The sequence below is a fragment of the Papilio xuthus genome, unplaced genomic scaffold (assembly GCF_000836235.2).
Source record: "Papilio xuthus unplaced genomic scaffold, Pxut_1.1 DF826949.1, whole genome shotgun sequence".
Classification (NCBI taxonomy): Eukaryota; Metazoa; Arthropoda; class Insecta; order Lepidoptera; family Papilionidae; genus Papilio; species Papilio xuthus.
In genome coordinates, this window is record NW_013531700.1 from 4,382,925 (window position 1) to 4,407,682 (window position 24,758).

Here is a 24,758-nt window from a genome sequence, read left to right on the forward strand (position 1 = left end):
GATGTTTGTTGGAAGGTATCTCCAGAACAACCCGACGGGTCTCGATTAAATTTGGCATAGATATGGAACATAGTCTGAACATTGGCCACTTATTAAGTTTTTTTTTAATTTATTTACTTGAAATGTAAATAAAGAATAGAAAGTGTATTCAAATTGTTTATAACAACTGCTGTTTGTTTTTAAATATGTAACATTACTAATATTTTAACGCTCGAAAATTGTCATAAGTAGAAAAAAAAGTTTTATGTCGGATAAATTGACATTTATAAATAGGAATAGGAACTGGTCTGGAAGGTTCCTTAAGGCAATGAACAGGCCGATTCTTAGAATCCGTCTGCGGACATTCCGAGTTTATAGGCCCTGCACTTTAGCTGGAAATCGAACGGATGAGAAAAATTAAATACTAAAGTATATTCAATGTACCGTTAATATAAACAATAATTATATCTTACTAATATTATAAATGTGAACGTTTAAATGGATGGATGTTTGAAGGTATCTACGGAACGGCTGTACGGATCTCGATGAAATTTGGCATAGATGTAAAACATAGTCTGCAAGAACACATAGGCTACATACTAACTTTTTTATAATAACGCAGGGACGGAGTCGCGGGCGACTGCTAGTTAGTAATAATTGAAATATTCTTATCGTATTTAGAGTATGCCAAATTAAAGACGGCTTTTAGCAAATGGAATTCAAACTTCAAAAACTGATCTACAAATGCATGAAATGATTTAAAAAAGCCTAATATTTATGGTTAAAATCTTAACATAATTTAAGAATATTTTCTCGTAAGCTTAAAAATCACTAAGGACGTCCCTTAGTTTACGATCAATAGATGATTCTAAGTACAGCAATAAAACATAACCCATTGTTTTCAATATCAAACACTTAATACCTAGTCTTTGTCAACTCTTTGTTAACTAACGTCGTGATAAAATTGATTTATTAATATTAAGTCATTGGCATTAAGTTATAAAACTTCCTACATAAGAAAACAAAGCACTTGTATTACTTATTAACTGTTTCCTTCATCTTCAAGTATTTATTGAGTTGAGTGTAAAAGCTTCAATCATTCATGGTATTTACATAATTACGTTACAGCATGGCGCCAATTATATCTATCTTACTAATATTATAAATGCGAATGTTTCGATTGATGGATGGATGTTAGTGGCTCAGTTCAGTCAAACACTTCGTTCGAACCCTGCCCTGTACCAATGTGTTTTTCGATTTCCATACCACGTTCTCACGGTGATGGAAAACATCGTAATGCAACCTGCACGTATCCGCGAAGAAATTCAAAGATATATGTGAAGTCAACCAACCCGCGCTGGGCTAGCGTGGTTGACTATGGCCTAGCTACCCTTAACTGAGGGTATGCTCCGAGTCCCTCAGTAGGGACATATAGTGATCTGATGAGGATTTCTTGGGCATAGCATAATTTAGAAAATGGAATTAGATCTTTATACATCATTAAGAGTTGGCAAATGTACAAGGAAAATAGAAACAAAGTCTTTGTGAAATGTGATTTTATTTCAAGCAGGAAGTGAAGGCATCATATAAAGAGGCCACAGAAAGTGTAAAAGATACTTTAGTATATTTGTTTTATATATCTATATATAAATTTAGTTATTACATTTACTTTGTTACTCGCATGACAACGGACTGCTTACTAAGATGGACATAAACCAAAGGAAAAAGAATATCTTGACCTAAAACAAGCGCTGGCTCAAAAATACCACGCACCCAAATACGATATTAATAAAATTAAGACTAAATTTTGATGCTAATCTACAAAATTCAACTGCCGTCTAATCCGAAACTATCTTACTTATATTATAAATGCGAAGGTTTCGATAGATGGAAGGATGCATGTTAGAAGATATCTCCAAAACGACTGCATGGATGGAAGTAGACCATATTCTGAGTCTAGAAGAACACATACCTAACTTCGTTTTTTTTAATTCTGCTCGGACGGATAGCGAACAACAGTTACTTTGATATAAATAAAACAGGGCAAATGATGAAGTAATTTGTTGAATATAAGTGAATCTTAGTTTATAAGGAATTCAACACTTCAAAGATGCCGCAGAAAATACCAAGAAATGCATTAAACTAATGGTTTGTGTAGTGCTTATAGTGAATGCAATTTATATTTACGATTAAATATTTTAATCTATTTAAAACTAGCTGTCGCCCGCGACTCCGTCCGCGCGTAATTAAAAAATAATAAGTAGCCTATATGTTCTTCCAGACTATATTATTTGACTCCTTTCTATGTCTGTGCCAAATGTGCTGATACAAGGCTATATCTGTGCCAAATTTCATCAAGATCCGTTGAACCGTCCTGGAGATACATTCAAACAATATCCATACAGTCTCTTGAATTTTTATTCCAATGAATAATTAAACTGTAATTAAAGTTTTGTTTAATTTATGTTAAACATTTTCTTAACACATTCAATGCTATAAACTCACCTGCCGAATTCATACAACCTAATGTATCAGCAATTAACGTGTTAACTTTCGAGGATATTCCTAGATTAAATAATGTACTTACGGCACGCAACTTTTACTTCATACATACAGGGCAAAGTACAAAGTCATCTGCAACGTAGCAAGAAACAACTAAGCTATTGTTTGCAAACTGATAAATACGATGGAAAACAATGTGACTCAGAAACGTTTAGCTTATATAATACTGCTGATATATTGTATTATGAATACATTAAAAAGACGCCATCTTTGTTGTAATAATCTTTGCGGTTTAGCTCATGGACGTTAGTTTAAAACAAGGTACTAATTTATAAAGGCTTATGGTTAGCTTTATGGACTGGCAGGAGAAGGCGCAAGACAGGCGACTTTGGCGATCTCTTGTGTCGGAGGCCAAGACCCACTTTGGGTCGATGCGCCAGCGGAGTAAGTAAGTAAGTATGGTTAGCTGGTAGCGTGTCTTCATGTGGATGGCAGTCCATAGATGGTTGACAGCGATCGCAAAGTCGCATCACAAGTGATGGGAAAGGGGCGCTGCGTCTAGTGCAAAAGTTTAGATATGGGTGGATGATTTGTTAGAACGTATCTCCAGAACGGTTGCAAGGATCTCGCTGAAATTTGACATACGTGTAAAACATAGTCTGGAACACATGTGCTTATAAAGTTTTTATTATCGCGAGAGGACGGAGTCGCTAGCGACGAAAATATTGGAATGTTAATACCCTAAAACTGTTATCTACAAGTTTACTATTTAATAGACTAACAAAGCAAAGTTTTATATATACTTTGGAGTATGGTACAAAGAACTATCAATCGTCCTTCAACTCTTGAACTAGACTTTCTGTCGCCGGGGCACAGGCTTGCAATTGGAACGCAGCCAGCGCATTGAACTATTCAGGCCAAATGTTGAGCTCACTAACGAGAAGGTTTGAAAGAATACACACAAACATACGGTGAAAATGTGTCAATGGGCAACTTAACTGTGATTAGAACTGACATTGAATGTCGAATTAACGCTTATAGTAACTAAATTATATATACTATAGGTATTTTTAAATTTCCTGGCGGGACAAGGTCATCGCGCTGAACAGTTCTCTCCCCCATCCCGCTACACGTAAAATTGTATTTTGTGCAGCGACTCTCGCGCACAAGAGCCGCCAAGATATTTGAAAACTGCTGTACTATTGAATCAGTGCAAATCGAATTATAGAAATATTGGAATTTTGTATCATTAACAGTGCGTTTCTGACTCCAAAATCCCCATTTAAAACATATTGTCATCTCTGTTTTCTCAAATATAAGACAGGGATGACGAAACATTTTATAGTTTTGATGTCGGAAACCCACGGTAAGTTATCCAAGTTACACACCATTACCGGTTAAGTTGTACACATATCGAGTATCCATTCACTTTTAAACATGTGGAAATAACCATTAGATATAATACATTTCGATAGTCATCTGTGTTTGCAAACGGCAATTTTATTTGATCTTTAAATGTTGATTTCACACGTCCGTAACTTTAAATTATTTACGTCAATAAAATGATTACTTGATAATGTAACTTTCTAATGGTAATAGAATTATAAATATATCAAAATAACTTTCTACTATGTTTTTTTAATATTTGACATACGCGTAAATTTTTTTTATTTAATTTTAAAATTATGTTTAAATTAAAGATTCAGTTATTGAGAAGTAGTAGTACCAATGTTGTGTTATTAGAATCAATAAAATGTTAACGAAAAAGTAATTTTTAAAAAATGTTGTCTATCTGTCTGTCCGCAAAGAAGCGTTTGTTCCGGCTTTCGGGGAGCGGTTGACCCGATATTGACGGGACTTGGATGGATATTAGCTGATACACGCGGGCATGTTATAGGCTAGTTGTTTTTGATACTGTGCTGACGAAGTTACGGGCCACCACTAGTTTAATATAAAACGCACATTTCTTACATTAGTATGATATCTATCCCGATTGACCCGTGGCACTTATTTCAAAAGAAACTCACAATACAAATGATTAGTTTCAACAATAACTATTGTATTCGTTTCGTGTTATTGTTAACGAGACGTGCATTTATAATGTCCTTCAGTTTTCCTTATCACGATTATAAAACTGCGCTAAAATATTATGTTTGTTTGCAAACAACTTATTGAATATTCATTTTTATCGTAATAAATGATGCGTAATAAATTAAGCAATGTCATAAAATTCGTCGTTTAAGCGCCGGTGGGTCAGGGGTCAAGCACTTGACTTGCAATCTGCAGGTCCTGGGTTCGAATCCCGCCATGTACCAATGTGTTTTTCGATTTCCGATTTACATATGTACATTTATCCGACGTTCTTACGGTGAAGGAAAACATCGTGATGAAACCTGCGCATATCTGAGAAGAAATTCAAAGATATGTGTGAAGTCAACCCGCACTTGGCCAGCGTGGTTGACTATGGCCTAATCACCCTTAACTTAGAGTAGGTTCCGAGCCCCTCCGTGGCGACGTATGGTGAGCTGACGATGATGATAAAATTACGGAAGATAGAATGATGTTATAAAATAGCATAATTAAATTACGGTTAAAATTAATAAAGACGAAACGATAAAATGCAAAACACATTTGTATGACAAGCCGACATAAAGAACATATTATGAACACACGACTCCGTCCGTGCGGAATTAAAAAAATACTTAATTAGTAGCCTAAATGTTCTTCGAAACTATGTCCTAAATCTTTGCAGACGTTCTAGAGATACCATGTAACAAACATCTATCAAACATTCGCATTTATAATATTAGTAAGAATTAAGACAATTCCCCGATAATTAATTTTATTACGTCCGCGAACATAGAAATCGAGGAAAAAAGTCTACTTTTAAAATCACCCACGGAAGACCCATGAATGTAAACGAAAGAGAAACAAAGTTTTGGGTTCATAACTTGAAGCAGGAGTTTCATCAAAACCAATTAAATTTTGAAAAGGGGTCTTATAGAAAAAAGTTTGACAACTTAAATCTTCTACGATAAAGTAAGAAGTCGCAATGGTTCCTAACTATTGCTATTCCAATTACTTTTTAAAATGTTAACAAATTATGACAGGCATCACGAAATTCAACATGGCCGCTCATTAATAATACTTTGGCGGGTTCAACAAACTGTAGGCGTCATACAGTCTGAAACGTATAGTCGTCAACACTATTTATAAGTTCAGTATTTTTTGCTGACTACAAAAAAATAGCGTAATTATACACCGACATGAGTTGTCTAAGTCCGAGGTTAATGAACTTAACCCTAGTTTGGTGTTCCGGGTATCAAATGGCTTTAATAATTTCAATTTGTCCGGTCGTCTGTATCCTGTATGGAAGAGGTCATTTTTACATGATTTGTCGGTTAAGGAAATTTATTTTTTTCTATGAATTACGACTAATAACATGTGAGATATAAAAATTTACTAACATTTTTCTGACACTTCTTAGATTTTTTTCCAAATGCAATCGTATGCATATTTTATTATAAACAATCAATTTTTAATAATTAATTAATTCGATTATAAATGAAAATCTTACTAATATTATAAATGCGAATGTTTAGATGAATGCATATTTGCTAGAAGGATGTAATTTGGCACAGATGTAGAACATAGTCTGGAAGAACAGATAAGTTACTTTTTTTTTCCTCACGGACGGAGTCACATGCGTCAGCTAGTAGATAATAAATAAACAAGAACACTTTAATAAGATTCAATCAGTCATTTTTATCTGCGACAACACATTAAATTGGTCTCACGCAACGTGTTTTTTGTGGCTTGAAGCCACATGTATGTAATTTCTTTAAAAATATTCATATCATATAAGATTACTAATGTTATTATCCGCTTGAGATGTTAATTAATCATAAATACAATCATTAAAAATGGTCTGTCTGTATGTAATTATATTTTGTACACCATGTATCATTAGATATACAAGAATTGATACAAAAAGATTTGATTTGTGATTTGCCATTTTATAGAAGATTTGGGAAATGTAATAATCCAAGATCAAAGTCTTAAAAGGTGCAAACAAACCGGCCAAGTGCGAGTCGTACTCGCGCACCGAGTGTTCCGTAGAAACCTGTAGGTAGAAGTAAAATTTAATTCGCAATTTTTCCTTTATCTGTGCTATACGACGTCGATTTGTACCAAATTTCAAGATTTTGAGTTGACGAGAAGTACACTGTATCTTTTACTTAGGTTGCATTAGAAGCTAGAAGTACAGCTCCAAGGGAGAGTAGACCTGAGCATTTGATATAAATTCCAGCATGATACCTCCACGCGCTCTTGAAAAAACAATCTTAATATGCAGAGGGATTGACATTTAAGTGATCCTATTAGGGGTTTTTTCCTTTCGAGGTACGGAACACTGAAAACGAACTAATGTATTTAATAATACAGCACAGAAACATGCTAATTATGTCCAACAAACGTAATTTTAAAATAAAGAAACATCAGTCGTTAACCTTTTGTTCCACTTAATTAAATCACGTCGAAATGTTATTATCGTATTACTTCAAACGGAAAGTAAAAAGGTGTAAATTGCGAGCATTTTAAATACGACAACGACAATTTTTGTCCGGCATTTTTACTTATGTAGGTCAGTTTAATTTGTCTACTATTGTTTTAAAATTCAGCACCTTTTCTAACATAAATATATACTTGTAAAGAAAACTAAGTATAAGCTTAAAATTATTATTGTACCGTAGGTTTCCAAGACAAAAACCCCGTTTAAAGCATCTGTGTTTTGTCAAAGATAATGATAGATTACGATATGTTTTATACAGAGATTTTGGTCTTAAAAACGAACGACAAAAGACAATTTTAAATATTATATTTTTTAGTTTAAGTTGTGATTTAAGATGTCAGGCGGTCGGTATTTGAGGGTTGCCACTTTACATTTTCAATTATTAAAAATATGTCCTCAATAAAGACATTAGATAGTCGCTTCGCTATTACGGCGAATTCTGGCTGTATGCTTCTTTGTCACCTTATAAAAAAAGTAATATAAACTAAAAAGCTCGATCAATCGACCTCAATATATTTCAATAGAATTATTTATTTATTTCAAGTTTAATTTTCTCCTTATCTTAATTAACAATAATTATAAAATTGGTGTCAATAAATTGTGTTATTGTTTTCATATTTTATTCTCATTTCGACAACCACATGAGTCACGAGGAATTGCGCATTACGAACTTACAACGTTTGTTTTTTTTATTAGTGTTATGTACAGATGTCAAGCATTTGTGATTATAAATACTTGAACAAGCTGTCGCTTGCGACTCCGTCCGCGCGAAATTAAAAAAAATATATATAATTAATGGCAGTAGCCTATGTATTCCTGCAGAATATGTCCTACATCTATGCCAAATTTCAGCGACCATGACATTCGCATTTATAATATTACTAGCGGTCGCCCGCGACTCTGTCCGCGGAAGTTTAAATCTAGACAATGTTCTATATCTATCATTCCATGTACAAAACAAAAGCCTTGTTCATATTAAAATATACCTAGGAGGTATATAAACAAAGATGAATAATTACTGTCGTATCAATTTCCTTATTTTTTTTTATATCACAAGGTGGCAAACGAACGAGCGGCCACCTGAAATCGATGAAATAGCGAAATGACCGTTGCCCATAGACATACGCAATCGCAAAAAGATAGGCAACGCATATGCAAATATGAGTTGCCTATCTTTAATCGACAGAGGAAAGGATGCACAGAAAGAAAACACTTTCCCTTTCCATGCATCCTCTCATCCGGAAAGTCCACTTCCACTTCCCATCCTTTCCTTATAAGAAAAAGGGTGGGAAGGGAAAGAGGACTGAATTTTTTGGTAAATCCAACTGGTGTGAAAGACGTAGGATATACAAAATTCTAACTCGAGTTTCAAAAGTTTTTAAAAACAATTTACAGTCTTTAAAATCAATCAAAGCTTTTAATTAGTGCAAAGTACTAACAGGGTCATATAAAGTGGTGCGCCACGCCGGTATAGTTCCTCATTACATAGTTTGACCTCAGAAAAACCTACGTTCATTTCAAATGCAGCGGTCTAACGGCATTGATGCAGTTCTAGTGATGTCTACATCAGATTGTTATCGACTTTAATATCGATGGAATAAAATTAACACTATTTTTTTTGAATCCTAAGAAAAAATGTTAAGTACTGTACAAGCTCCTTACTATTTTACTTGTATAAAATAAATTGTTATTCTACTAAGTTTAGTGTTACTATTACGGTGTAACTATGACGTAAATCTTTCATAGTATGAAGTGGCAAACAAGCAAACAGCCTCTTGACTTCGCCAAAATAGCGAAATGTCTGCTGCGATAGACATCCGTATTTGCAGATTCGTTACGAGACGCACAAAGATAGAATATTAAAAAAATAACATGTTGCAAAATTGTTGCTGCTCCGAAGGGCTCGGATCCTATCCAAGTTAGGGTTGACAAGTGCTATAAAAATAAATTGAATTTATTATAATAAAATAAAAATTAGCACATCCCTAGGCACATCAGCCGGCATTGAGTTATACGCTATATGGTTGTTTTCGCGATCGTTTTGTGGCGTGTCGCCGGCACTTTATCGACTTTCCTGTTACGAGAATGCATTCAATATCCTATGACAACCTTAAACTGACAGAAGTTTTAACGTAACAGACAGACACACAAAGTTATTTTCGCATTTATAACATTAGTAAGGACTTACCTTCTGCCTTTATCCCTACAGAGGGTCCGCTCAGTATGTACTACTCCAGACATCTCTATCAGCAGTCATATCTGATTCCACACCTTTCTTCCGCACATCCGCTTTCACACAATCCATACCTTCTTTGGTCTTCTACTTTGTAGCCATCAACATTCAATCTTACTATTTTATGTGATCATTATCCCTCCTCATAATATGTCCAAAATAAAAATAATTAAATATGAATTACAGTTAAATTATCACAAGGCAAAGACATCTTGAAGATCTCTTTAGAAACGCCACAGTTTTTTTTTCGAAGTCAAAATAAGACGTAATTAAGATAATAAAGTATTACAAAAGCAAACAACTTTTATCTCTACGCATGTCAGAGAGTCATTGATCAGCAGAATATTACCGATAAGAAACTTTAATTGAATAACATCCCGAAATATACGGAGGCTCAAGCAACTACGCAAATTTTAAGTAGTAGCTAAGTTTTTGTTAACACATAGATTGACGACTACATTCAATAAACTTTATATTTTTTTAGACATTTATTTAACAATGTTTTATATTTTAATCGTATTCAATTCTAACGTTAACATATAAATAAAATTCTATGGCATAAATCTTATTAAAATTATAAATGGGAACGTTTAGATGGATGGTTAGTTTGAACGTATCTCCAGAACGTCTAAACGGATCTCGATTGAATTTGGCTTACATGTAGAACATAGTCTGGAAGAACACATAGGCTACTAATTATGTTTTTTTTTAATACCGCGCGGATGGAGTAGCTGGCCAGAGCTAGTAATAATTTAAAATTTTGACTTAACTTACCATGATGATATAATGCAACGCACATCAAAATCTTTTAACGAAAAATAAATTAAAAAACACGCCCGTGACCCAGAGATCACGGATTTCAGTTTTGCACGTTACTGGCATACACATCAAGTTGAATGTGAATTTCCGTTGCACACTAAACTAATATCATCTTATCATTGCCTGCAAGAGCGTCGGTAGCGGTTAACCACTTGACGTGTAATCTGCAGGTCCTGGGTTCGAATCCCGTCATGGACCAATGTGTTTTTCGAGTTTTGAAGTTCTTACGGTGAAGGAAAACATCGTGATGCAACCTGCACATATCTGAGAAGAAATTGAAAGATATATGTGAAGGCATCCCGCATTGGGCCAGCGTAACTGACTTTGGCCTAGTCACCCTTAACTTAGGGTAGGCTCCGAACTGAGCTAATGATGATGATTCTCTGAAAAACCATAACAATATGTTTCGGAAAGGTGTTTCGACAATGTAAACTTAAGTTACTTATTTATTTGATTATGCCTAGTACAGTTGTTTAGGCTGTTTACCCTTGAATTTGGATATACATGGCTAAGAATTGGAATACTTGTTACTATGTAGCTAGTCGCCTTGGCGGGCGTAAGGTCGACAAGTAGATAAGGCGCATACTACGCTATTTTATTGTTCGTATCGCAAAAAGACATCTCTACGCTAACTTTGCTTTGCTAAGATTTTAGTTGATTTCGTAAATATAAACCAATTTACTTACTAATGTTGTAAATTAATTTTACCTATATATATGAAGAAGGTAAGGTTTTATTAAAAGGAAGACGTAATGGATAAATATATGAGGTAAATGCTTGATAAATGAAAAATAAGGAAAAGTTTTATTTCTTTTTCTATGTTTTGCTACTAAAGATCGCTCATAATAATTATTGGTATATGAAAATACTATTTTAAAATAATTAATTGATTTTTCATAATTTATTTCTAATAAATATATGTATATGAGTATACGAAATCCTTAACCAAATCCTGGAGCAAGGTAACACACAATTGATTGTACGTTGTGAATGTTGCCAAACGCGCTATTGTTTCTAATCCAGGAAATCGAAACAATAACTTCTAACTTTACAGCACAGGCATAGAGCCAAAATGCAAAAGTTTAATGAGCAAGAACATACTGACTTATTCGCGTTCGTTACCGTAAACAGAATTACGACTAAAAGCAAACCTTAAAAAACAATTTAGTATTGAAATATCTTACTAACATTACTAAGATGTTTGCTTGAAGGTATCTCCGGAACGCCTGAACGGATCTCAATTAAAATTGGCATACATATAGAACATAGCCTGAAAGAACACATAAGCTACTAATTATGGGTTTTTTCATTCCGCGCGGACGGAGTAGCGGGCGACAGCTGGTTTTGAATACTATCTTCTACAAGATTATAGACCGTCAACGTTATCTGACCCGGTGGGCATAAGTCAAATCAAATATGACAGAACACTAGCGCCTCTCTGTCAATATAAAAAAAGTCTTCGTACTGTAGCTCTCAAATCCAATTTTTTGTTTTATATCATTTTCTATGACCATGTAGGTTTTATATATTTTCTACTTACCAATTGCAATGGCTGCGCCTCTCTTATGGGGCCAAATATAATTGTTTAACTACACCCATTGACATATTGATTGGTGAATCTTAACATTCAATTATTCAAACTTTTGTGAGGCATTATAATAAACTGATATAAAAACCGCTAAACACACATATATTCTTCCCATGGCGGCACCGGCTAGTTTCGAGCCTATCGGGGGCCCTTCATCAGGGTGAGTGGGACTGGTATTATTTCGCGGACGCGGCCCGTCGCTTACTGAGCGAGAGAGTGTTGAAAAGCCCTCGATGGGCTCGAAACTAGTCGATGCCGCCACCGGACGATTATACGTCAGTGTTTGTCCGTTTTATATAAGAATCATAACATTTTAACCTTGTTACCGGAAGGCAGAACTAATGAGGTAATGTTAAATTACCTTGACCATATTTAAAAATGTTGATACGATAATTTTGACAAGAAAAATAACGAAAATAGTATAAAAGAGAGAGATTTCACAGCTGCTGCACAATTGACTAGTCGAAACAGCAGTACATAACTAGTTGTATTAAATTAATACATATCAACGTTATCATAGCAGTAAATAAGACAGAACATGAGCCTGTATCGTTATCAACGAGCTATCATAAAACAATTCTATGTAAACGTGTTATAAGCATTAGCTATGTATGAATTGCAAATTAACAACTCTCAATGCCTCCGAGGTTTGTCATGTCACGTACATCTCGGTGATGAATTTACATTATAACAAATTATTTAGATATAGAATTATCTTATTTGTGATTACAAAACTATTAATTAAAAACAAAATGTTATATATAAACGGCTAGAATACTGACGAATGTTCGTGTCGGCACCGACTTGATTCGAACTTCATGATGAAGCCACCGATGGACTAGAAATTAGTCGGTGCCGACACCACACGAACATACATGAGTGTTTTAGCCGTTTATATAATTTATGATAATGTCTCAAGAGAAAGTTTTGCAAGAGTCATTACGAATCCAAATCTATTATCTCTGCTTACACTATTATAATAAGTGCGATATAAATACGAATTAAATCTGTTGTTATGATTTCAACTTGCTATATATATCGATGACCTAATTTAAAACAGTTTAATGAAACAAGACTGATAATTGGAGCGACGATAAATCATCCGCAAATATTTAACCTTAACCTGTCGTTTTAACCGCTGTGTTGCTCCGTGCATGACATTCCCATTTGGAACTGTCAGTACAAAACATGACGTCAATATATCGGTTAAGGTACGGGAGGGTACAAAAGGTTATGACAGCGTAAAGAGGTATATTTGCAATTTATCGTGGATTGCTATCTACAATAGGCTCTGATGATTATACAATTTTAGATCTATTGGGATGGAAAAGGATACAGGGACTTGGTATACTAATGCAAGTGATTCATCCCGAAGGTTCACTTGCAAAGACATGTTCGTAGCTAACAGCAGTGCCGGTGTTATGTGTATGTATGTGTGTGTATGACAGGGCGCGGTTGGGCGAACGCCCAGGGCGTTGAGCAATCCGCGGACGACAGCGAAAGCGAGCCCGTGGCCCCGTCCCGATGCGTTGGAGGAACAGAGAGGTTTAGTGGGTATTCCTCCGATATGGAGGAGAATCCCACATAACTACCGCGTCCCCCCCGGGACGCGGAGTATGTATATAGCATTCCTCTCCGGAAAAAAAAGGGGCTCAAGCAATAAGGGTCGGCACAGGTTCGCGAATTACAGTCTCACGTATCCATGGTAATCCCAACTTCCCAAATCAAGTTAAAAAAGGCGACACTATGAATATTTATACGCAAATGGATCGTGTTTTATTTAGACACGTGCCATACTAATATGACGTAGGGAAAATTTGGCGCCAGATCTAGAACACCAGCTCAGTATTATCAATGTTCTGCCAAGATCATCAAATTAGGTTCACTGTTGTTCTGTCTAAAGACAGCGATGACAACTAGCAATCTTGTTCCAACAGTTAAAACACGTTCAGCATGTATCCATAGAGGGAACAATGAATATTAAACTCAATTCCACAACTTGTTAGGTTATAAATCTAATTTGAAAGCCTATTCAAGTTTTTGTAGGATAACATTCCGAATGTCGTGTCTATAACTAGTTTTATTTTAAACTCTTAGGTTTAAGAACAATTGAAGAATCATGATCAATTTTTATACACTTTGTTATCATTGACACGTAACTATTTTCATCATTATTGTAACGTTGAAGTAACATTTGTATGGAATAATAAATATCTCACTAATATTATAAATACGAATTTTTAGATCGATGGTTGGATAGATGTTTGTTTGAAGGTATCTCCAGAACGGCTGAACGGATCTCGATGAAATTCGGCATACATATAGAACATAGTCTGGAAGAACACATTGGCTGCTAATTATGTTTTTTTTAATCCCGCGCGGACGAAATCGCGGGCGACAGCTAGTTACAATAAAATATATCTAGTGCTTCAGTAATTGCTTTCCGCAAAGCAACATGCAGATTCATTGACCATTTGTTCTAGATTCTAGAACATTCTATGAGTCAGCGATAAGTCAAGTGCGTCTATTGTTATTATGCACATACGATAATTATAATTACCGTTATACAACAATTATACAACTGTCTGTTTTATTATATAGGTTTCTGGCATTTAATAAAACTTTAAAAATAAATTAAAAAAAATATACTGAGATATGAGGATCAGGTCTATCCTAAAGCACTCTGTAAACAAAATTTGTCAAATTGTTAATTACTTCATACTAGCTGTCACCCCCGACTCCGTCCGCAAGGTATTAAAAAGACATAACGAGTAGCCTATGTATTCTTCTAGACTATGATCTACATCTGTGCCAAATTTCAAGATCCGTTAAGCCTTAAGAGATGCCTTCAAACAAACATCCATCCATCTAAACATTCGCATTTATAATACTAGTAAGATTACGTCCAATATATTTGACGATTTTGTCTCTATTATGTTTGAATAGCTTGATTAAGCTTTGTCAAATATGTTTGATCATACCGGGCGCTAAGGACAGAATTACGTAAATTGTAACATAATTAAATATTAGTTTTAGTGACCTAAATCTCCGTTTAAAACATATTGTTATCTCCGTTTTGTCAAAGATGACAAACAATAAGTTACATACAGAGATTTTGATCTTAGAAACATAGGTAAGAAAGGAGTACTGACCGGTGTGTGCGAAGAGTATTTACATGTGCCCACATCCCGGTAAACAGTGAGTCGAGGGAACCAGAGGGTATATAGTGGGTAGTCTCCATGTCCCTTTAGGGATGTGGAGAGTGTCCTACATAACCGGAGTGGCTTTCTTCAAGGCACCCGGTATGCGTAATGCATTCCCCTTCTTAATAAAAAAGGTAAGAAAGGAGTAGGTAGCAATAATAATAATAAGAGACTGACGTAGAATATAGAAACTTATTTACTAAGGTTATGTAGGTACATAAAATGGAAAAAGTGCAGTATGTAGAGTAAAGAAAAGGCGTAGTATTTGAGTAAATAGGTCGACGTAACAAAGTCAGTTACCCTACTATGGGGGGTACTTGAATAATTGTTTGCAAATCTACAATTTTATTGCACCAATTATTTGCGACGCAATTTCCACATATCCTCAATTCAAATGTATTATAATATTATACGCTAGTTTGTATTGTAATGGGACACCGCACTTCCTATGAGCTTACCTCGTTAGTTTGAATTGTTAATAAACATATTATTACGTAACAGGAAACATGTTTTGCAACATGTGTTTACAAAACACTATTAGTATAAAGTTAATTTTATTTTAATATATTCATATTATTTACCTTTGAATAAAGCTTTCTAATCGTATTAATATTAAAAAATATGAAGATTTCGATGCATGTTTGTTAGAAGGTATCTTTAGAACGACTTAACGGATCTTTATGAAATTTGGCATAGATGTAGAAAATAGTCTGGAAGAACACATAGGTTAATAATTAAGTTTTCCTTTATTCAGCTAGTGTTGATGTAAATAAGAATTAGGTATATATAATAAGCATCCGACGTTCTTAAGATAAAAAATAACATCGTAATGCAACCTGCACATATCTGCGTTAGATGTGTGGACCAATACGCACTGGGTCAGCATGGTTGACTAACCCAGTCACCCCCCAATACCTAGTGTACACTATACCAGTAAAGTAGAACAATAATGCTGGTCGGTCAGACATTACGTAAAGTTAACTCGAGCCTTTTGGTGGGGATTTATATTTAAAATTGTCTCAATCTATAATATATTTTTCTGTTCATTTTTTATAGTTTTTTGTATTCGATATATCGTTCAACTGTACAATAAAGCACAAATTTAAATACAAGAAGAGAAAAATGTAAAAAAGCACAAACGATTCGTTCTCCGGCCACTTTTTGCCGCCCCCGGGCGTCCTTCGAAACTTGTTTCGAGTTTTTTGTGGTCGCATACTACTGCCTTTCACCCGTACTTTCCTCGAAGAAATTTTAAAGGAAAAAATTTGTAATATAACGGTTTACTTCTCCGTTGCATCGAAATTTTCCGTTGGATGTTGGAAAAATATTTACAGTTATAACAGTTATTTTATTATATTACTAGCTGTATACCTGACTCCGTCTGCACAGAGTAAAAAAACTTAAGTAGCCTATATGTTCTTCCAGACTATATTCTACATCTATACCAAATTTCAGTGACATCCATGTAGCCGTTCTGGAGATACCTTTAAACAAAAATCCATCCTACTATTCATCTAAACATTCGCATTTATAATATTAGTACCATTTTAAGATCAAAACTACGTCATACTACACAAATCATACTGCACCACAAATATTGGCAATCCTTTGGTTTCTTATTTGCTCAAATTCTAATTGGAATATACAAAAAATACAAGCGTTATTGCTTAGTATTTCGTTTCCACCAATAGCAAAGTGATGCTTAAATCCAATCATTAGGCTTAAAGGCAAACGAATACGATAAAATAACAAAACAATGTACGCGGCATATTTGTATCGATATATGTAATTGTACCAAATTGAATTCAAGGACATTACCGGCACCGCACTATACTACAAATAATGCTAGTTACACACGATTACAGTGAGGCAGAACAGTATGACATAATTTCCCTCTATGCTTTCAAACTGTCATGTACTTTTCATGTATTTCTTCCAACAGATTGATACATTTGGTGCTTCTACAAACGATATGGCTATTCAAATGTTACTATGTCTATGGGGCCAGGGATAGACAATGTAATTCAAATCGCTCGACAAAATATGACTTTTCGATTACCATCGCTTACCGAATGTCACTTTGTACTGTTTTGATAGTATAATTTGACAATCAACTGCCGTCACAATGTTCTACCCTCGCGTGAAACTTACATATCTATTTTCGCTTCGCACTGCTCTACAAATAAATACACTTGACAAATAATACGGTCAGGAGATGACTGTGGGATAACATCTGCAAATATTAACAAACTTTGAGGTTAGGAAACCTACTATTACTTATTCTTATTCTATTTCAGGTAAAAATGTAGCCGGAAATATCTAGCCAATTATGATTTATACTAAGACAAATAAAAATGTGAATTCGATTTTAGACATTTTAGAAATAGTGTTGGTTTCAGAGACCTATGTGTCATTATGTTTGATAAAACAGAGATTATCTATATATATATAAAAGAAAGTGTGTTAGTTACACTATTTATAACTCAAGAACGGTTTTACCGATATGGCTGAAAATTGGTGAGGAGGTAGCTTAGAGCCAGGAGACGGACATAGGATACTATTTATTAATTTTATTTCGAATTTACGCCTTGAAGAGCTGCTTTTTATTTAACTTACTAATATTATAAATGCGAAAGTTTAAATGGATGTAATATGGACGGATGGGTGGGACACAAATTAAGTTTTTATATATAACCACGCGAACGGAGTCGCGGGCGACAGCTAGTATATTTTAAACGAAGATTTATGTCTCAGAATTCCACGATTAATTATAATTTAAACCAGGTCATTGGTCACTGTTTACGAAAACAACATGAACAATTTATTTAGAATATTGATTATTTTCAATAATTTTGCTCACAATACGCATGTTGTTTTCGTGCGATAACAGCCACGTGATCTGCTCACGTTAATAGAACGGAAGTAATACATCAATAAAATAGCAACGATATTATTATATAATAGAAAAACATAATATTTAAGGCAAAAAACAAGTAAACATCTACCCTCAAACATTTTTTTAATTAATCTTACTATATCTTACTATAACACCTTACTTATATTATAAACACGAATGATTTGGTAAAATGTATATCCGCATGGATCTCTATAAATTTAGGCATAAATGTAGAATGAATTATTAATTCGACTCGGACGAAGTCGTGGGCTACAGCTTGTAACATTTTACGAAACAACGCGCAAGCATTTACCCTCAAGTATTTCTTTTGTCTTTATATTAATGACTATGCGAAGTTTAAGAAAGTCTAATTGTGTTAAACCAACGCGGTGTCTATTTCTGCCATAAATATACAATGACTTTCAACATCAGCATTCTGAACGTCCCCACCGAGGGGCTCGGAGCCTACCCTAAGTTAAGGATAATTAGGCCATAGTCAACCACGCTGGCCAAGTGCGGGTTGGTTGACTTCACACATATCTTTGAATTTCTTCACATATATGTGCAGGTTGCATCACGATGTTTTCCTTCACTGTTAGAACGTCGGATAAATGTACATATGTAAATCGGAAATTGAAAAACACATTAGTATATGGCGGGATCCGAAACCAGGATCTGCAGATTGCAAGTCAAGTGCTTGACCCCTGAGCCACCGAGGCTCTGACTCTATTTCGGATTAACTTTCAAATTATGGAGCGAAACAAAATCAACTCCCGTTTTAAATCTCAAGGTCGGTCATATTTTAAGATGGGTAAAGATTTTTTTTCCGTATGTAAGTTCCAAAGAAAACTAATAACAGTAGTACATTCCATTTTATAAAATTATATATTTAATAAAAACTCAGATTAGTTCCGTTACAATGAATTCAGTCAATGATTACTTTACGCTTGTTATTAAATTAGACTTGAGTTATCAAAACATTTTTGATACGCGACGCAATTTAAGGAAAAAAAAACTAAACTATAGTTACTTATAGGAAAATTATTGCGACTTATAAGAATCTAGGAATCCATGAGACGGTGGAATTCTTCCGTCTAATCACCCAGTGCAAATTTAATTCAAGGTCAGTGACTCATAAACATCAGTTTAGCAACTTTTCCAAAATTGGGTCTTATAAAATCTTACCTAACATTAATATTAGTTTAATTTTAATAAATATTCATATTTATCAAAAAAAATTATTACATAAGCTTTGAAATATTCCTCCTAAAAAAATAAGTGATACAACTACTTAATATTTTTAAGAAGAAATGAAAGACATAGGTACAAAATGTATGAAGATCGTTTGATTTTATAAACATTTATTCCTAAAATAATCACAGCAAGCGGAACTGGGAGCAATTTATAAAATTAGCAGACGTATATAATATTTCAACGTTGCCAGAATATATTTAAAATATAAATATAACGTTGGAAAAATAGAAAAATTTTAAACTAGTTTTTTAAATTGTATTAGCAATTTTTACATATAAAATTATATTTACCTTTTCTACGACCGAAGGGACCGCAGAATGAATTTCCTTTTCCTATTATGTTATCATCAATGTATCTGATCAGCTTTTCAACGTCCTCGGATCTGTGCCCGCGGGACACATTCCCCCATCTCGAAGGCAAATCTTCTTGCATGGATTCCGATTTACCTTTTGTACCTCTTGATTTTTTTAAAACACTAGTCATATTACAAATCACATCACAAAAGAAATAATCCCGAATAAATCTCACTAAGGCAGCAAACACTTTTTTAATTCTATTATTTTAAAATTAAATAGAGATGTCAAAAAAATGTTTTGGTTATTTTTTTACGCGGGCTCACGCGAACGTATGACGCGTCGTCACAAGGTCAACTCGCGATACAAGTGAAGCGCGCGCGGTTACACTTTGTGAACGTTCACTCATTTCAGCTCCGTAGAATTGTGGAATCGCCGTAGTAGGCGCGTGTTACCGCACTCTGCGGTGTTGCCATAAGATAAGCTTTCTTACCAATTTGATAGAAATTATTAAATATTTTTTACAATTTGGTAAAAATAGTTTTATCATGTTGACTTGCTAAAATAGTGAAAAGGAATATTAAATAAATTATCTACTGATTTAATTTACACAAATTTTATTTTATTTAAGGAGACTTTCTCCATAACAAATTTTTTTCTCAGACTAGACTTTTGCTTTTTTTCAAAAAGTATGATTTTGCACCACACACAATATTAAACGTTTTGTTAATTTGTTTGAAAATAAATGATAACGCCGTATAAACGTAGGAACAAAATATCACTGTTCTTTATAAAACATGCTACCAACCAACATGGCGAAAATCAAATAGGCACAAAAATTACGTCTTATAGCCAGTCCATTTATACAGGTCAGTGCAAAATATACTTTTATTGTTACCCTGGTAACGTTCGTTGTTTGTTCTATATTTTATTTCCTATATCTCCAAGTTTTTTAAAAAGTAATTTATCAAGATGATGAAGCTACAGATAGCCAACGATCGTGATAGAAAAGAAGCTCAGAACAGGGAGAGGCGACGGCAATGCGAGCTCGAAAGAAGATCCAGAATTTTCAACGCTAGAAACAGGAAAATTGGCGTAAGTACCCACTTCTTAAGTTTTATTCCTCATTCATCTTACTTCTTACTCATGTTATAAATGCTAACGTTTGGATTTATGGATGGATGGATAGATGGTTATTAGAAGGTATCTCCAGAACGGATCAACGGATATTGTTGAAATTCGGCATAGGCACTATACTAAATTACACAAGTGTTAAATTATTTAAAAAGCCTTGAAAGTAAGTAAGTAAGCCCAGTAATATAATACATAAATAGAACGTAACTTTTCTTTAAAAAATGATAATATTTAAAGGTCGATGTTCGCTTTTTGGAACGTCAAGTCGAAGAGAAGAGAGCAGAACGAGATGAACAAGAGAGGAAGAACCTCGCGTTCGCGCAGCAGATGATTAAGGACAGCAATCTCGCTGTCGTTCTAGAAGCAAGAGAGAGAGAGGTACAGCATAAACTTCAAAAGCTTTTTATTTCAACCCATACAAATGCAAAAGTTTGAAGTTGTAAGAGACAATTTTGATTTATTTTTTATAATTGTTAAGCGAAGTGGATTGAAACGTATTACCTTATGATATGTTAATATAATCGTAAGTGTCTGTGCATGTTGGCAAAGAAGGCAAAGTTATACACATATAGTTGTATTACTTACCATTACGTCAATATTCTAACCTAAAAAATCAAAATACAACTTAATAGTAATTTGAAGAATTTTTAAATTCTTTTTTATTTTTCAGGAACGTCGTCGTATCGGCTTGGAGATTAATGAGTATAGATACAGATATCAAAGACCTGAAGATCGCCGGGAATATGATCTTAACGATCCTGAAGTATTAAAGAAACAGCTGCCTCCTCGAGCCTCCGATGATAATCCCGTTGGCTTGTCCAGTGCACAGAAGTAAGAACATTTTGTTATTCCATCAACAGATTGTCATACGCGACTCAGTCGTATCGTAAAAAACATCATCAGTATCCTATGTGTTCTGTTAGACTTTGTTCTATATGTGTGCCAAATTTCATCAAAATCCGTCAAACCGTACCGCAGCTACCTTCAAACATCCATCCATCTAAGCATTCGCATTTGTAATGTTAGATATAGAATTACCTAATATTTTCTTTTATGTCACATGAGACTGGCAACACTGTTTTTAAATTAACGAAAACAGAAACAAGAAATTAAGGAACTTTCTCTTGTTTATTTAGAACATAAAAACGTACCACTTCAACATTAGTTACAGATATAGTCTTAGTTTTGAAGATTTATTATAAAGAAAAGTGCTTCAAATCTTATTTATGCCAACTCTGAACTGTCAAATTAAAGTACATTTTTCAATAGTTAAATCTCTTGTTTATAATTTTACTAGATTTGAAGGAGAAGATCTTAACTATGAAGAACGTAAAAAGATAATGGCAGAACAGAAGAATGCTTGGCTCGAGCAGCAGGTCCAGGAGAGAAAGGCTGCTGAGGAGGAACGGAAGAAAGCGGAGGAAGCTTATATGGTAGGAAAAAAATAAACCCTTGGTACTCTCCTCATAGAAACCCTCGTGTCCACTGTCTTATTTATAATCGAAAAAAAGTTTAATTATTTATTTTATAAATCTGATCAGACTTGCTACCGAAATCAGTTAAAATGATACTTACATTATCTCTACTAAGGGACTCCTTTAGCGACTGGGACTATGAAATTATATTTTTTTTCGAAGGCAATCGCTTACAGTAACACGGAAAGAAAGTTTAGGAAATAGGACTAAGTGTTTTCTGGGTATGAAGAAATTATATTGAAATGCCCTTGAGCAATAGCAATAGTTCTTAAATAGTATCCGGCCGGACTCTGTGGGTGTTGGTACTATCTCAAGCGATACCTTCCTCTTTCGTTTCCTCAATTCATTGGAATAAATCAATCATCATAAATCGCTTGCTTCCTTCGGCGTAATGCAATCGTATTCTTAACAACGTGTAATGTAGTTTTTATATGTAATTTAAAGATTATGCCTCACTGGTTTTTGATTTTTAATTTCAACCAGTTTTTAATATTAATAACAAGATATGTAAATTGTTCAAGTGTAGGTATTGCATTTTAACTAATTTAAGTTTTAGCTATTGATTACTAGATGGCGATAAAATCACGCGACGCTCGAGCCAGTGAACTGGATCAGCTGGAACGAGAATGTAGATATCGACTGGGTCAGGCTAATCTACGCTATAATGAAGCTTTGGTAAGTTAAACACAAACATACCAACACAATTTCTTTATCAAAAAATCATTTCGATATTAAACATTTTAAGCGCCTGTCCAAATTCTATTAGCAAATATATGTAAACGGATCTCTTGTCATTATTACTTTGTACACTTTATGCATGTTTATGTTTCCTGTACATTTTTGTATGACCATAGGCAGCTGAACGCAAGCAAATCAAGCAGATCTTGAAGGAGCAGGAGGAGGCAGATAACACCGCAGAGATGTATAACAACCTCACTTCAGACATGCTCACTGAGAACCCCGATGTTGCTAAGAGCGCCCTCGGCAAGAATAGGTGACGATGTTTTATAAATTAACTAGCGCTTTTGGCCGCGACTTACTATCAGTTTCTGATGCCTAAATCTCTGTATAAAATAAATCGTCATCACTGTCGTTTATCTTTGATAAAACAAAGATAATATGTTTTAAACTGTGATTTTCGTTTCAGAAACCTACAGTTAGTCCGTGCGGAATTAAAAAAAAATAGCAGCCCATGTGTTATTCCAGACTATGTACATCTATGCCAAATTTTATTTGACATTTTGCTACAAAAAATACAAAGTTATTAGTGTAGCAAAATGAGAATAGGCCTCTATAAAAATACAAATATATTTTTATAAACAGAAACACATGAACAGACTACCTAACAGCTTTAAAATTTTAAACTACACTAAATAATACGTTTAGGCATTCGCAAGTTTAAATAGTCACAATTGTGAAACTACTAAAGTAAATAAAAATTTAAAAAAACAAAAAAGAAAAATAAAGAAGTCGCTTTTGTAAGTGCGTATTACAAAAGTTAAGCGATGTATACTTGCTTGTAGAGTGCATTAAAAGTTAACAACGACGCTTCATTTTCTAGAGCTTTTGACCTTTGAGCTTTGTTCAAGCTTCGAAAGCTGTTTAACAATGTGCTGTTGTTGAACTTTCGTAACATCGCACTTTGTGTTAATTACATCACAATGTTGTAAATATTAGAAATAATAAAAGCATAAATATGTCCGTTTTAAAATAGATAAAAGAAAATCTATTTTTCGACGATATTGAGAGGATAGACAAAATATCTTTTTACATGTAATTCCGGTAATGAGATTTTACGACATGACAGTTAATTAGAAGAAATAATATTGCCAAAAATGCCCTAAAAATTAGAAATAACTTTTAATTTACCATAGTTAGATTTTTATAACCAAAAATTATTGCAGGGCGATCGGTTTCATGTACAAAGGCATGAACCAAGAGGAACTGAAAAAATTCTATGCCGCGCAGAAAGAACAAATGGCCGCCAACAAGGTATGTTCTTGCTTTATTGCTTAAATTAATATGTTTATTAACAAGATTGGTGCCCATAACCTGTAGTCTGTTTCCATACCATACCGTTTGATGCCTAATAGAGTCAATTTTTGAAATTTCATTTTGTATCGTAAATGACAACACTGAAATTTAAAAAAAGATCTCGGAAAGCTTTTTTTCGCGTCGCTATAGTGATCTAAATTAGGTATATTTAGGTTATAAATCTATCTTGTAGTCGAAATGTCGTTATTACTATAGGCGAAGAGAGATGCCGCGGATAAAATGGAGGCGGAGTGGCAAGCGTTGTCTAAATCTATACAGCGTGAGGTTGCCCGTCAAGATATTCTTGACCAGAGACAAAGAAGGTAAGACATAACCTCTATATATTAGACTTAACCTCAAAGAATAACGTTAATTCAATATTGCTCGTATTTTAAAATTATTTTACAGGGAAATGGCTAAACAATTAATGGAAGAGAATCAATTATTAGCCATGCAGCAGAAGGAGAAGGAGAAATACTTCAAAGAAGTCGTGTACAACAACACGCCTACTGATGAATATTATTCTCAATTCAACACAACTACGAGATAAATTGTAACAAGTTCGGGGATTTTTAAAATGTCAAATTTTATTTGTTATCTGTAGTTGACACTCTGTCAAATTATATATATCTTTGCTGTCAAACGTCAAAATTAATGATTAAATTTTTGGTTGCTATTGCGGGTTCGGATAGCTTTTTGCCTTAAAATATAATTTAGTTTTATTAAATGTCTCGTTATTTGAAACTCATATTTTTTCACCATAAGATGATTCATTTTT

At 34.1% G+C, this 24,758-nt stretch overlaps 2 protein-coding genes across 2 annotated transcripts in view; one reads left to right on the forward strand and one right to left on the reverse strand.

The window, feature by feature from the left end:
• LOC106120592 (uncharacterized) overlaps positions 1-19,734 on the reverse strand; it is a 69,439-nt gene extending 49,705 nt beyond the window's left edge. Inside the window, exon 1 of the mRNA XM_013315946.1 lies at positions 19,335-19,734. Within this exon, the coding sequence (XP_013171400.1) occupies positions 19,335-19,527 (193 nt within the window). The 5' untranslated portion in view covers positions 19,528-19,734. The remainder of the gene's footprint in view (positions 1-19,334) is intronic.
• A 482-nt stretch (positions 19,735-20,216) lies between these two features.
• On the forward strand, positions 20,217-24,707 carry LOC106120652 (RIB43A-like with coiled-coils protein 2). The gene is made up of 9 exons (XM_013316019.1): positions 20,217-20,432; positions 20,709-20,849; positions 21,142-21,302; positions 21,769-21,904; positions 22,517-22,621; positions 22,801-22,940; positions 23,851-23,938; positions 24,197-24,303; positions 24,389-24,707. The coding sequence occupies exons 1-9, from the start codon at positions 20,310-20,312 to the stop codon at positions 24,528-24,530; spliced, it is 1,143 nt and encodes a 380-aa protein (XP_013171473.1). The 5' UTR covers positions 20,217-20,309; the 3' UTR covers positions 24,531-24,707.
• The last annotated feature ends 51 nt before the right edge of the window (positions 24,708-24,758 follow it).